The 16017-nt window shown below is 41.8% G+C and overlaps 2 protein-coding genes across 3 annotated transcripts in view; one reads left to right on the top strand and one right to left on the bottom strand.

Moving 5' to 3' along the window:
- The window catches only part of Apoo (apolipoprotein O), a 59121-nt gene extending 45130 nt beyond the window's left edge, over nt 1-13991 (bottom strand). Inside the window, exons 1-3 of one of the 2 annotated variants that reach the window (XM_027431881.2) lie at nt 13842-13991; nt 5520-5627; nt 3104-3223 (exon numbers count right to left, since the gene is read on the bottom strand). In XM_027431881.2, coding sequence (XP_027287682.1) covers nt 3104-3223; nt 5520-5627; nt 13842-13850 — 237 coding nt within the window. In that variant the 5' untranslated portion in view covers nt 13851-13991. The other variant, XM_027431880.1, reaches the window with a different exon arrangement.
- LOC118239408 (protein transport protein Sec61 subunit gamma-like) lies at nt 5909-6115 on the top strand. The gene has a single exon (XM_035450086.1). It carries the CDS (start codon nt 5909-5911, stop codon nt 6113-6115), a length of 207 nt encoding a protein of 68 aa, XP_035305977.1.
- Nucleotides 13992-16017: the final 2026 nt, after the last annotated feature.

Below are 16017 nucleotides of genomic sequence, written 5' to 3' on the forward strand. Positions count from 1 at the left end.
TGCATATATAGGCACACATAAACACATACAAATAATAAAATCAATCTTATTAAAGAGAAAAACTTTATATCAAAGTCTGGAGGGACAGTCTATTCCTTTTGCTGGCTTAATCATTTTGCCATTTTAAAGTTTCAATTACTTCTTCAAGAAAGAACAAGAAATTTCCTGGTCTGAAGAAAAAAGGCCAGGAGTTAGAAATATTTCTCTTCATGAAAAATTCAATGTGTCTAATAAAGCCATTCTAATTACAAGAAAATTTTCCCGCCAGACAGTGGTGGCTCACAAATTTAATCCCAGCACTCGGGAGGCAGAGGCAGGCGGATCTCTGTGAGTTCGAGACCAGCCTGGTCTACAAGAGCTAGTTCCAGGACAGCCTTCAAAGCCACAGAGAAACCCTGTCTTAAAAAAAACAAAAAAAAAGAAAAGAAAATTTTCCCGTTTATCAGTACTAAAATAAGCATCGTGATAACCAGCATATGATGTAGATAGATATTTTGTTATATGAATATCACAGAAAAAAAGTATTTAAAAGGTAAACAAAGTACTTTTCTAAGACAGCTGTGACCCCAGTGCTAAAGCTGCTGAAAGAGGACAGTTGATGCAAGGTTGAAGCTTGCCTAGGCTAGAAAAAGTCTTAGATGAAAATTGAATTTTTGTTTTAGGTTTACAGAGAAATCAGGCACTAGGGAAATGTCTGGAGAGCTACAAAGATGACACCAGCTAACAATCTAAGCAACAGAGGAGAGGCTACCTTAAATGCCCTCCCCTGATAATGAGATTGATGACTGACTTATTTGCCACCCAATAGCCCTCATCCAGCAGCTGGTGGAAGTAGAAGCAGACACCACAACTACTCACTGAACTGAACTGGAATCCAGATGCAGAGAAGGAGGAGTGAAGAGCAAAGGGGTCCAGACCAGGCTGGTGCAACCTACAGAAACAGCTGACCTGAACATCCGGGAACTCTTGCTCCCCATACTGATAGCTGGGATACCAGCATGGAACTGATCCAGACCCCAAGATCATGGGTTTCAGTGAGGAAACCTTGGAAATCTAGAGGACCTCCTATAGTAGTCCAGTACTTATCCCTAGCATAGGTGTGGACTTTGGGAGCCCATTCCATATAGAGGAATACTCCCTGAGCCAAGAAACATGGGGGTGGGCCTAGGCCCTATCCCAAAGGATATGACAGACTCTTATTACACCCTATGGAAGGCCTCACCATCCAGGGGGAGCAGAAAGGATATGTGATAGGTAGGGTTTTAGTTGGGGGGGATAGGGGAGGACGGGAAGGAGAAGGGAACTGGGATTGTCATGTAAAACAATCCTGTTTCTAATTCAAAAAAAAAAAGAAAACTGAATTTTCAGATCTCAATTAAAATGAATCTAGATCATCTTGTATACATCTACATATTTTCCTTCCTTTTCAAAATCAAGATCAAGAACAGCAAGTATGTACCAAAGCCTACAAAAGCATTCTAGCCGGGCGGTGGTGGTGCACACCTTTAATCCCAGCACTCAGGAGGCAGAGGCAGGCGGATCTCTGTGGGTTCGAGACCAGCCTGGTCTACAAGAGCTAGTTCCAGGACAGCCTCCAAAGGCACAGAGAAACCCTGTCTCGGGAAAAAAAAAAAAAAGCATTCTATAGATTGCAAACTTTGGTTTCAGATGTTTTAAAATCAGAATACATTCACTTCCATAACAACAAATGCCTGGAACCTAAAACATGAACAAGGACAGAAGTCAATCTATAGTTTGGTCACTGGAGTGAACAGTTCAGTACTCAAACATGTAATTCAGCCTTCTATTACAGCACTCAAATACTCTACAGGCATGCTTGTAGGGGTTTTGTTTGTTTGTTTGGCTAGTTGGTTTTCCTTGCTTGTCTGTTTTTGAAACAGGATCTCTCTGTGTAGCCCTGGCTGTCCTAGAACTATGTAGACCAGACTGGCCTCACACCTCACAGAGATCTGCCTGCCTCTGCCTCCAGAGTACTGGGATTAAAGGTATGTGTGCCACCACACCTGGGTAGTCATGCCTGTGTGAGTATCCCTTATCTGAAATATATAGGAACAGATGTTTGTTAGGTTTCAGAGTTTTTGGCCTTTTGAGTTTTTTTGATTTAAAGATTGCACATCCCTAGTATGAAAATCCAGACCCAATATAATTAGCGATGCTCAGACTGTAGTGATTTGTAGTTTCTAGAGTGAGACAGATGTGTGTACATGATAAGCAGGTACAGGTAAGTGGAGTGTACACAGGTTTGTGTTGCCCGTGTGAATGCAAGTGTGAGTACAGGTATTCACACATGTGTGTGCAAAGGTTGTGAGGAAGCCAAAAGTCACCCTTGGGTGTCATTCCTCAGGAGCCATCTACCTTGTTTATTAAGATGGAATCTCTCACTACGACCTGGGTCTTGCTGATTAGGTTAGGTTAGCTGGCCAATGAGCTCCAAGGATCTACCAAACTCTGTTACCCCAGCACTGGGACTGCAAGTATATGCCACCATGCCTACCTTTTAGTGGGTACTGGGGACTGAACTCAGGTCCTCACTTAATAACTGAGTCATCTCTCCAGCCCAACATCACAATTTTGATTTACAGGTTTAGGTTATTCATTTCCTTTGTTTACTGTCCCATGTTTTCCCTGATACACATAACAGCTTTATACTAACAAACTAACAAGGTAATTATGTGCCTTCTGCTCTCCAGTCAAGGTGCCACAACCCTTCTGGTGAGAGGGAAATTCCGCTTGCTACCACCAAGTTGCCAGATTTCACTGTATTTGCTCTCTGGTTAGCAATGAAGAACACTTCTAAGTTAGACACACTTAACTTACCACTCTTTATTACACCTTTTTTCTAAAAACAGCAGTCAGGGCTGGGCATGATGGTTTACATCTGTAATTCCAGCACCTATGCTAGCCAGTGAGGCAGAAGGATCACCAGTAGTAAATTCCAGACCAACCCTATAAAGTGAGATCCTAAGAAACTAATATACGTAAATTAAATAAATAAATAAAAGTAATTAATAAAAAATGAAACTAAATATTAAAACATACAACCAATATAGACTTTTCACTATTAAGTCTTAAGTAGATGTACCTGACACCAACTTGTATATGGCTCACACTTATGTCGGAGTTGGGAGATGTTTTCTTCAAGTTGAGTCCTTGGCTCCTCCACAAATTTAGACTGACCCTCAGGAACTGAATAGAGTGAAAGCTACACATGTTAAAACAAAAAGAAAAGCATATACTATGAGATCATGTAACATATGATCAATTTTGTAGGTTAGTATTGCTAATAATTTGTAAATAACAATTACCTTAAGGGTTATATGCAAATGCTAACTTTATTTCAGATGCTTTTTATGCCTTGCTTCCTCACTAAGGACAAGGACAAGGACAAGAGAGCAGGACTACAAAGTGCCCTGTCTTCTCCCATCTACTCTATTGCTTTGGTTTGGCAGTGTGGGGTCACTACTGAACGTAAGACCTCAACCATGCAAGGTAAGCACCTCTAGCCCCCTTTACCCACTTTACAGATTGGTAACTGGTATTTAACCTCAACCTGAAAGTTGAAAAAATTCTACTCTTCTAAAGGGTGAATGGAGGTGGTTTAATTGTGGGGAGGGCACAATTTATGGCACATGTGTGGCATTCTGAAGACAACTTTCTGAGAGTCAGTTTTCTCCTATCATGTGGGTCTCAGGGACCGAACTAAGTCATTAGGCTTGTCAGCAAGTGCTTTTATCACTGAGCAATATTAGCAGCCCTTGAATTTTGCTTTGTTTTTTAAGAAAAGAGCTGAGCAGAATTGAAAAATAACTGGTTCACTAGATCAAATATCAGAATGCTACTGATCAAAGCAGGTGAGGAAATCCATCACCCACCTAGGCAAGAGCCTTTTCAGTAGCCACTACTTGCCACCTCTTTCCCTGACAATGCTACTGTTCTAAAGAGAAACTACCTAGCTTTATGTAAACAAGAGTCAAGTAACCTTGCCTGGCTGCTAGGGACATCTGCACATCATTTTATTTCAAGGCAATTGAATAAAATAAAATAAATCCAAAGAAGTACTGGGAAGTTCAGACAAAAAAGAATATAAATGATGGAAGGAGAATATTTTATTTAATTGGTCTATTATATACTAATATTTATTTAAGCATCTCTAATCTTGCCAGGAACCAAAAAAAAAAAAATCCAGGCCTTTAAATTCTTTGGAAGAAAAATGTGAATAGTTTTTTGTTTTGTTTTGTTTTGTTTTTTGCTTGATAAACAGTCCAGAATCAGGCAGGCTACTCTGAAAATTGATTTGTACAAAGCCCCTCAACTGGACAATATAGAGAAAAGTGAGAAATTTTAGAACACTCAGTCCTAAGTCTTCACCAAATCCCTCCCCTTCCGGGCTCTGGAAAGTATACAGGGGATGAAGGACTTCAAGAAAACAGTGTCTTGTAGACACAACAGGACTGAAACATATAGGAACTCAGCATGCACAGGGCCTGCACAGGTTCAAGCTAGACAGGGTCCCAGTGGACACAGGCTCCCATCTGTAACCAAGAAGGTATCTCCAACTGACTACTACTTGCAAAGGAAAAACTAGTTCTCTCCAATGGAGTTTCACTGGGGATATTAAACACACTTAAGAGCAGATCCTGGGGATGGAGAGATGGCTCAATGGTTAAGAGCACTGGCAGTTCTTCCAAAAGACCCAGGTTCAATTCCCAGCACCCACATGGCAACTCACAGCTGTCTGTAATTCCAGTTCCAGGGAATCTGACATCGTCACACCAATGCATACTAAATAAAGTTAAATGAATTATCTTGAAAAAAGAGAGGGGGTCCCTTGCCTAGCAGTAGATGACCAACACAAAATAAATTCAATGGTACTTTTTTTGGAGACTTGTCCCATATTGCTTCATTTGGGCTTTTTTTTTTCTTACTGGCCTTTTATTTGTATAGTTTCTAATTTTGTTTTTATGGAGTGAGAACATGTTTTTTTGTGATTTTTCTTTTTTAAATTATGGTTTTGGTTTTGGTTTGTTTGCCTACTTGTTTTCTAAAGAAAAAGATAAGTGAAGAGTTGGGTGGATAGGAAGGTGGAGAGGATCTGGGAGGAGTTAGGGCAGGAAAAACAGTGATCAAAATATATTGTATGAAAAAAAGTTTTTCAGTTAAAAAATAAGTACTTACTAAGAAAAAGGAAGTTATGCTTACAATCAACTAAAAATTAAATCTATGGGCTATTCCTTAATTATGTCCCTAGCTATATTCCTCTATAGTCTGTGGAAAAATCAGAGTTCAGAAATTTCCCACAGAGAAAACAAACTATCAGGAAATGTATATGTCTGCCTTTCAAATATTTTCTAAGTATGCTAAGGATATATGTTACTATCTAGTACCTCAAAAAGTAAAACTAAAACTACAAATCTTTTATCATCTTGATACATAATTTATAAAACTTCTCCTAACTAAATCAGATATTCACTATGTACCATACAGTATCAGCACGTTACCTCATCAACCTTTATGTAATTTTTGTGAGGTGAGTCCTTTTTGGGTGCTGCATAGACCCTGAAGGTGAGCAGGCTCAGGCTGGCTGGCCCCAAACATCTCTGAATTACCTGAAATGCAAAGGCAATCTTAAATCTTTTCTCCATGCTACAAATCAAGTACAACAGATGGAAGTGGGCCCATAACCTCAGCTATTCCCACCCAGAAACGTTTACTGTCCTTTCTGAAAAGTAAATGTATTTCTAAAATTCTGAGGATGTCAAAACATCAGCATGTGTTCTGGAAGAGTTCAAATTTCAAGACTTTATCTTAATTTCCCAAAAATAAAAGTTCCAAAGCCTCCAACTGAAAAATTAAGGCCAGGAAAACAGACATCCCGCAACCATCAATCATGGACCAGGTAATGCAGTTTGTTGAGCCAAGTCGGCAATTCGTCAAGGACTCAATTCGGCTGGTTAAAAGATACACCAAACCCTATAGAAAAGAATTCTGGAAGATTGCCATGGCCACAGCCATAGGATTTGCTATCATGGGATTCATTGGTTTCTTTGTGAAACTGATCCATATCCCTATTAATAACATTATTGTGGGTGGCTGAGTGTTTTCTCTTCATGGGAACTAGTGAACAAATAAGGGTGTGAGAAGCTCATGAAGTAATAAGTTGCCTGTATACTTTGTGGTTTATTTTTCCTTTCCTCCTCCCTAAGAGGTTTTCTATTTCTAAATTAAAATAATTTCAAAATAAACATTTTTCCATGACAAAAAAAAGAGAGAAATTAAGGCCGGACAGTGGTGGCTCACAAATTTAATTCCAGCACTTGGGAGGCAGACAGAAGCCTTCTAAGTTTCCAGCCACAAAACTGTATATATGTATCTGAAAAACATCCAACTCTAACTCATTTTTCCCAGCCTAGGCCTCATAGCCAGACCCTGTCTCGAACAAAAACCAAAAAGACTTAAGCATAGATTAATTCTTCAGCTCCAGCTGTAAGAGTAGATTCCTGGAAATTAGCCAAGATAATAAATCTGGCAGTGCCATAAACATTCAAATCATAATGGGTACACAGAAAGCTAAATTGCTTTTGCTGCTTTGCAAGTTGAGTACTGCCCAGAATTCTGCAGCTTGGGAAACACATTGCTATCCCAGTAAAATTGCTTTAAAAACAAATGGAAAACTCGAGTTAATTAAGATGCCTCCAAATCCCTAAATCCCTGACAACTTACCTTCAAGGCATTTTCTCAGTTGAGGTTCCCATCTCTCAAATGACTGTAGCTTGTGTCAAGTTGACATAAAACCAACCAGCACAGGTCTCCTACTCAACTGAGAAAATGTCTCCATAAATTCAGGATGCAGTTTAGCCTGTGGGGCACTTTTGTAATTAGTGATTATTGTGGGAGGGCCCAGCCCATGGTGCCACCCCTGGGCTCTCTAAGAAAGAAGGCTGAATAGGAAAGCAAGCCAGTAAACAGCACCTCTCCATGGCCACTGTATCAGCTCCTGCCTCCAGGTTCCTGTCCTGGCTTCTTTCAATTATGGACTACAGTGTGAAAGTGTAAGCCTAATAAACAAACCCTTTCCTCCCCAACTTGCTTTTGGTTATGGTGTTTTAACACAATGTTAACACTAAGACAAGGCCTTTTATTTATTCTCCCAGAAGTAAATACCTTTCATCTTACCAGGCTTTCCATTTAAATTATGTAGCTCTTTCCTTTTCAATAAAAGGCCTTTTTGTGTGCCTATAGACATGTGGGGTTTCAGAATCATCAGAGGACTGTTTTAAAAGCAAAGATTCTAGCACATTCCCCTAAAGAGTCTGACTCAGTAAATCTAAAGGAACCCAATAACGCATTTCCACCACAAGCCAAGTTTCAAAAATCACTATTCTACAAGATGCTTAGGGAACAGATACTCACCATAAACCAGTCTGGATAATCAAGTGCACTTATTTTTAAGAACATTTTAAAGACAATGAACTGAAATGAAAATTGTCCAAAACATTAAAAACAGTAGCATCAAGCTGGGCAGTGGTGGCACAGGCCTTTAATCCCAGCACTTGGGAGGCTGAGGCAGACAGATCTCTGTGAGTTTGAGGCCAGCAAAACCTTCATACACATAAAATAATATAAATAAATCTAAAAACATTCAAGAGCTCAAGGACAGCCAATGGCTATGCAACAAGTCTAAAACCAGCCTGGGCTATTTGAGACACTGTCAAAAAAAAAAAAAAAAAAAAAACAGGAAAAAAGAAGAAAAACAGAACTATTAATGAGAAGTTTTCAATTCTGTAGTTTTGTGCCAAAGTTGCTGCTATTTCCTAGTTCTTCTGTATCTACTATAAAGACTATAATCTTAAAAGAAAAGCAAAGAAAAAAATTTGAGGTTTGAAAAAAAGATTAACATCTTTTCCTTACAGAAAACCTTTTCATTTTCTTTGGGGGTGCATGACAAATATCACTACAAAATTAGACCAATAAAGCAAAGAATATACATTTCATCTGCAAGTGCTTCATTTTTATCCCTGTAGAAATAGCTATCTGACTTTTTTCAAATATACATAGAAAAAGTAACAAACTTATATAATAAACAGTTAAGAATCTCCTGGCCAAAGAGTATGCTTTAAAGAAAACTGCAAATTTTTTAAGTAAAAATTATGTCTAAGATTCAATTAGTTGATGGCAATCTGGATCTATGGTAAAAATCTTTGTTTAAAAAAGAATAAAGACAAAAATAAATAATATTTGGGTTATATGCAGCAACCTTAACAGAGCTCCTGAACAGATCCTAAAAACAAGCTCAGAGGCAGTATTTTCCAGGTGACATAAGTCACCAACGCACAGCACAGGAGAGCTGCGGGAGTCCTTGTCTCACTCTTTCCTTACTTACCAGTCTATGAGTTCGAGGCCAGCCTGGTCTATAAAGCAAGTTCCAGGACAGCCAGGACTGACTGTTACACATAGAAACCCATCTCAAAACCCCCAAAAAAGAAAACAAAAGAAAGAAACTGGTTCTGCTTAAGTTCCCTACATAAACTAGGGGAAAACTTAGCAAAAGTTATAAAATATATTCTTTAAGATAGATTTTTACTATTTCTGTAGATAAAGAGAATGTTAATGTCTCTCTTGTAACATGGAGTTGTTCAAGGTCATAACATTGCACTCAATTCTCCTTCACTGAAGATTTTTTGTTTTGTTTTGTTTTTTTTGGGGGGGGGGTTGTTTTTATTTTTTGAGACAGAGTCTCTCTACATAGACAGCCCTGGCTGTCCTGGAACCTGCCAAGCTCACCTCTAACTCACAGAGATGCCTGCCTCTGCCTCTGCCTCTCTGCCTCTGCCTCTGCCTCTGCCTCTGCCTCTGCCTCTGCCTCTGCCTCTGCCTCTGCCTCTGCCTCTGGAGTGCTGGAATAAAAGGCATGTGCCACCATGCTAGCTCCTCCATTGCCTTTGTGTGAGGATTTTCTTCATTTAGAAAACCCTTTCAGGGTTGGAGAGATGGTTCAGCAGTTAGAGCACTTCCAGAGGTCCTGAGTTCAACTCCCAGCAGCCACATAGTGGCTCACAATAATTTCTAATGGGATCCGATGCCCTCTTCTGTCATGCAGGCACACATACAAATAGAGTACTCATATACATAAATAAATAAATCTTTAAAACAAGAAAGAAAACCCTTTCAGCCTTGGTCAGAGCAAACATGTTCTTTATAAAGTCTAATACCCCCTGTTGGTGTTCTATGTGTTATATGTTAGTTCTCAAAGTTGCTTGAATGCTCCAAACTGGATGCCTAGATTCCACCTTTAGAGACTCTGATGTCATTGGTCTAGAGTCCACACTGGCCATGGAAACGTCCATAAGCTTCACGGGTGACTCAAATATGCAGTCTAAGTTAAGACCCACCCTGTTATAATGTACTTATTTTATCTGTACCAATAACTACATATGAGATTGAAATCAAAGTCTCACAATTACCTTGAGGTACTGAAAACCTAGAGATCACAGGATACCACCTAACAAATAAATCTTGGGGGCTGGAGAGACAAATCCGCAGGAAATAGTGCTTCCTGCTCTTCGAGAGGACCCAAGCTCAGTTGCCAGGTGCCATGAAGCAGCTCACAACTACCTCTAACTCCAGCTCTAAGGGATCTTCAGGCCTCCAAGGGCACCAGCACACACAGGGCATTCACTCCCACAAACATACAAATGAAAAAATAATTATTTTTATAGTAAAACTGAACTATGTAAAGGGCTCTGGAAATTACATCTTAAGTAATGTTGATGCCTGGCTAGATTTGGGAACTCTCTTCCAGATGAGAACTGAGTTGCAGCCAGGCAGTGGTGGCTCACGCCTTTAATCCCAGCACTCAGGAGGCAGAAGCAGGCAGATCTCTGTGAGTTCAAGACCAGCCTGGTCTACAGAGAGAGTGCCAGGACAGCCTCCAAAGCTACAAAGAGACAGAGAAACCCTGTCTCAAAAAAGCAAAAAAGAACTGAGTTGCAAGTCAGTGGTAGGGCATACCTTTAATCCAAGCGCTCAGGAGGCAGAGGCAGGCAGATCTCTGTGAGTTCGAGACCAGCCTGGTCTACAGAGTAAGTTCTAGCAGGCTCCAAAACGATACAGAGAAACCCTGTCTCGGAAAAAAAAAAAGAGTACATTTTATTCTAAATATTCTTCCAGAGGGCAGGGTTCAAATCCCAGCACCCACATCAGGCAGCTCACAAATGCCTGGAACACCAGCTTCAGGGAGCCAACACTTCTCTGACTTCCTTGGGCACACACATTCACATAAATAAATAATAACATTTTTAAAAGAAAACAACGGCCACAGTTTAAACATTAAATATACCTATAACAAACACTGTACTTCCTTACCAACACCTATACTATCAAGCCTTGTACCTTCCAGTCCTAGTCTTCCCAAACTGGCAATTCCCAAAGCCAGACCAGCCCTATCATTTAATCTGTCCCCTCTAAGCAGAGACTTGTAATAGCAAAACTCTTCGGCAAAGCCTTGCAACCCCTTTTTGTTGTTGTTCCCTGGTCAGTGCCTCTTCCAAGTCCTACCCCATTCATGAAATCATCAACCTCAAAAACATAGGGAACATGCACGAAGGATCTTACTAAATAAAATAATCATTCAAAGTGTGATGACCATCAGCATCAATGACACTGAGATGCTCAAAAAATATGAAAATCTGAGGCCCCATCCCAATCTAGATTTTAATATGGGTCACATGCACATTACAATTTGAGGGACTGTGGCTCTCAATTGCTAATACCTGGTATCACAATAAAATTATTCATTCACTGACACATATGGTTTCGTATGTGTTTTATATGGTTTTTACACTTTGTATAATACCAGAGGAGAAAAGTAAACACCAACCCAGCTACAAACCCTGTGATTTACAATGGTGACCTGCCTGCAAGATATGCAGTTGCAATAGTGGCACAAAAGTTGTGGGTGTAAAAAAAAAGTTGTGGGTGTAACCAACCAACATCACAGATGATTCCTCCTACAACAGATGAGAACACACGAACGTGCGTTCAGCTTGATGGGCGAGAGGGTGGCCCCCTTTCCAGTCATACCCCATTTCCCAGGACAAATGGCTCTCCGCACCAGTCCCTGGTCCAGCTCCCAGCAGGGATGGGGAGCCGGCTATCTGGGACCAACCGAGGCTCCTTTGGCGCTGCCATATCATTCCAGCAGTCAGGATTCTGACTTAGAAGCGGTCAGTCATAATCCCACAGATGGTAGCTTTGCCCCATTGGCTCCTCAGCCAAGCACATACACCATAAAATGGGACAATATTCAGAGAGTGACAGACCTTGGAACACTCAGTCTTAAATGGGACATCTCCCTCAAATCCCTCCCCTCAGGGCTCAGGGAACCCTGTGGAAGAGGAGGAGGAAATATTGTTACAGCCAAAGAGGACAAAGGACACCAAGGAAACAAGGCTTTCTAAACACAGCATAACGGACACACATATGAACTCACAGAGACTGTAGCATCTTGCACAGGGCCTGCATGGGTCTGTACCAGATGGGGGCCCAGCACTGAGAGAAGTGGACCCAGGTTCCATTCCCAGAACCCAAAGGACATCTGACAACCATCTGTAACTCCAGTTCCAAGGGATTATATGCCCTCTTCTGGCCTCTGTGGACACCAGACATACATGCAGGCAAAACACTAATACACAGAAGAATTAAAACTAAAAAAAAATGTTCAGCCGGGCGTTGGTGGCGCATGCCTTTAATCCCAGCACTCGGGAGGCAGAGGTAGGCAGATCTCTGTAAGTTCGAGACCAGCCTGGTCTACAAGAGCTAGTTCCAGGACAGCCTTCAAAGCCACAGAGAAACCCTGTCCCGGAAAAAAAAGAAAATGTTTAACACATCTAAAGACACAAAGAACCCCCCTGCAATTTCCAAAACATACCCAAAGGGGTGGTATCAGTCAGTTGAGAACCACTGTTCTACAATCACATCCTTTTCCTTCTCTCTTTCTCCCCCCCCCCCCCGTTAAAAAAAAAACTTGTCTGAGTCATCAATCTGTGCTAATCTTTCATTTCTATCAATAAACTTACATGTATGAAGATTGTGAAAGATTTTTCAAAGAGTCCAAGTCAATGAACATGTTCACAGACTTATATGAATATACCTGACATGAGCATTGCTGGTTGCAGATTCAGTTTCCATTATACCTCTTCCTTCCTAAAGAACCCCACTGTGCTCATGAAACCATTCCTTTTCCATATGGTAAGCAAAGTGAATCTGTTTGACTGAAGCTAATCAGAGCCCAATATTCCCCTGATAACTGCTATTGGGCTAGGAACAGACACCTGACCCACGTTGGTTCAATCAGACCTGAAGGAAAAACATAATCCAAGCATGGGAGTTTTATCCTCTCCTCTTCTCCTAGTGAATGGCAAAGTAATGTTACTGCCACTCATCTTGTAACTGTAAGGAAAACCAACAATACCATAGTAAACCCAGAAGAGCCAGGTCTTTGATGACAATGAGCCAACAAATCAATGAGTTCAGTGTCCATCCTTCCTCTGGGTTTAGTGAGATAATTCTCCTCAGTATTTTACAATTGAGATTTTTGTTACCCTAATTTCACCAATAGAAAAAAAGTCACAGAGCAGTTAAGTGACATGCCCATTATCACATAGCTAGAAACCGGCAGCAATGGAAGGCAGAAACCATGATCTGATTTGGCAGCCGTTATTAATGCACCCCAAACACTGCAGCTGCAGGAAACTCTTAAATGGGTAGCAGAATTTTGAGATTTTATTAGCACTATTCTGTAAATATTATGTTTCTTGGAGAGTTGATTTTATAGATTTCTGGATGCGTGTGGGGTTTTGGGGGGTTTGTTTTGTTTTGTTTTGGAAAGGGTCTCTTTATGTAGGCCTGGAAATCGCTATGTAAACCAGGCTGGCCCGAACTCACCTGCCTCCACCTCCTAAGTGCTGGGGTTAAAGGCATGTGCAGCCTGTAATTTTTTGAATGACAAAATATAACTGACTTTTAAGAAAGAATAACTTTGGCCGGGCGTTGGTGGCGCATGCCTTTAATCCCAGCACTCGGGAGGCAGAGGCAGGCGGATCTCTGTGAGTTCGAGAACCAGCCTGGTCTACAAGAGCTAGTTCCAGGACAACCTCCAAAGCCACAGAGAAACCCTGTCTCGAAAAAAAAAATAAAAAAAGAAAGAATAACTTTATGATAAAATTTAGGTTTTTCGAAGTCTTCACTGTAAATGTCTATCTTACGGAGGACAGGAGTTCAAATGAAAAAACCCGTAAGGGAGGGGATAAGGATAAGAGTCGACTTTTCCACACTAACGCTCACCAGAGAGGAAGTTCCAGCTTTCCTCAAAGCAGCCTCTCCCTCACCAACCTCCCCGACATCCTCCGAAGCTGACCCTCCCCCCACCCACAAGTGCGGTTCGGAAACCTGATCCTGCCAAGCAACCAAAGCCACGAACGCTGCAGTGCCGGGACCTGGCCTCATCCTACCTACTACCCCAAAAGGGCATTAGCCGAGGAAATGGGTACTATAGCTGCGTCTTAAGTTTTCAAAGTGTTTCATTCCCCTGAGAACTACTCGAGGGCCGATCCCACCCATCTAGGGTTCCATGCCTCAGTCTCACAGGTGCTGGTACCAAGCAGTGAATGAATCGCTGTGACAGGACTTAGCCAGCCCGGAGGTGGGCAAAGCCTTGGGGACACCCGAGTCTGATCCTCAAAGAAGGCCCACGGGAGTGTGGGAAGGGACCCCGGCATCTGAGAGGGGGCGATGACAACTGTGACCCGGCTCCAAGCTCTCACCTTGAACATGTCGCTGGCAGCCGTGGCTCCGGCAGGGTCACCCCTCCCTTGGCCCCGCCCACTGAGAAAAGCGACTACGGTGGCCGGCTTAGATCCTAATTCCCTTGACCGCGAGCAGGTTGTGGTGCACGAGATGGTGATGCTCCCCCGCCCAACTCAACCCGCCAAAAGCTCAAGGCAACCGCTAGGTGGCGCATTGCGTTGCTTAGCAACGGAGAGGGGCCCGCGCGCGGGAGCCTGATGAACCCAAGCCCCGCCTTCTTGTTGGCCCTGTTTCCTCGCCGGCTGTTGCTAGGCGGCAAAAGGCGGCAGCTCCGTGTGGGCGGCAAGTTGTGGTAAGAAGGGGGAGGCTCCTTGGCACCCTGCTGCGCGGAGAACCGGCTTCGCCTCCACCACTGGGCGCCTAGCTGTGCGGATGGGAATCCTGTAAGCCGAGGTAGCCAGGCGGTGGCGCCCGACGGTCCTGGGGTGGCCGCACCAGCCTCTTAGGGAGAAGCCGCGATCGATCGTGGGGCTTCGGTTTACCTCACAAAAGGTTTTTTCCTTAAAGAATTTACCGTATGCTGAATGTTGCTTAAATTTTATGTAATAGTAAATGCACCGCGTCATTTAGTCGCGAAAACTGTCCTTTTTTTTAAGAAAAGTACTAAAGCGTAAATCTGAGAATCAAATATTTGTCCCATTTATTAATTGTAGAAGTAAAATGACAGTATTTAACTATTCGCCAGAAAAAAAGCAAGCTTTAACACTGGTTTAAATGCGTAATTTTATTGCTCCGACACAAGTGGATGGGCATGGTTCTCATTGCCTAGTGTCCAAAACTGCGGAAAATCTAAAGCTAGGATCCAATTCAAGGTAGTCTGCCTTTGAAATCTCTGCGCTAGCTTGGGCAAACGCTAGCGCGTCCCGTAGAGACGGTGTATTTCGTATTTCGTCCTGTATTTCTTGTCCTAATTCAACAGAAGATGGAAGCCACATAGGCATCCTGAAGATCTGGAGATTTGTTCGGTAAAAGGTCACTGTCCTCTTATCCTAGAAACACACCTGTCCTTAAATTAGGTGTGTGGGGTTTTTTTAGTTTGCTGCGAGAAAAAGCAACAAAAATGCCCATCTAGGGCAAACTGGAGCATTTCAGTAAAAAAATGTTAAGTTTGTCATAGTATTTAACCTTTGGCTTAGTGACTTGTGGTTAAGGTTTTTTCTTTTTAAGCAGAACTTGTAGGTGTTAGCAACCTTCAGGGAAGGGAAAACGGTAAGGTTCAGCCAGACCAACTCCCAAATGTTAAGGGCAGCTCTTTCCTTCTCAACAGAACTGTACGTTCCAAGCCATCCCCATCTCCAATCCCTAAGGAGAAATACTGAATAGATTCTGAAGGCACTGCATCAGTAAGGTAATATCTTAAAAGTGTGAAGCATAGTGATAAATTACAGCGGGAGCTCTTAACGCAGGGAGTATGTGAACTGGGGAAAGACGGAAATGACAACTTCACCCTCGCTAAACTCTAACTGAACTTTAGCATTTCTTTCAAGTACAGTGTAGGCAACAAACCTCCCAATATTAGCAGTGCCTGTGAGTGTCACCAATAGAAAGCAGAGATAATTTCATACCATTTACAGTCACGGCAGCTGGCTAAAAATATCACTTATGCGCATTACTACAAAAGTAAAACGGTTATTAGATTTTTGTTTTATGCATAAAGAAGACACGTATTACTGCAATTTCGTTTTAAAAGGTATTTTGAAGATATGACTAAGAATTTGGGAGCTTCATCCAAACTTGTACATAATGCTTCAAACAATGAAAAAGTTACAAGCAGAATCAAGTAATGCCATACATGCCTGCTCACATCACCAAAGGGGTTAAAGTAATTTGCTCAAAGTCTCACAAGTAGTTAATAAAAACTGGACAAAAAACTCTACAGAAAATGTGTAACACAACCCCCCTCCTTTTCCACAGTCAGCAAAGTACCTCCTGCCATTAAATAATTTGTGGAGAAGGAATATCCCTGAATTACTTCAAGAGCCAGGTGTGGTAGTGAACGTCTGTAATCCCAGCACATGGGATGTTGGGACAGGAGGATCAGTTTAAGACTACCCCCTACTACTGATGAGATTGAGGCCAGCCTCAGCTACATGCGACCCTGTGTCACAAGAAGAAATGTTAACTTCAGCTGTA

This window comes from Cricetulus griseus, chromosome X (genome assembly GCF_003668045.3).
Source record: "Cricetulus griseus strain 17A/GY chromosome X, alternate assembly CriGri-PICRH-1.0, whole genome shotgun sequence".
Taxonomy (NCBI): Eukaryota; Metazoa; Chordata; class Mammalia; order Rodentia; family Cricetidae; genus Cricetulus; species Cricetulus griseus.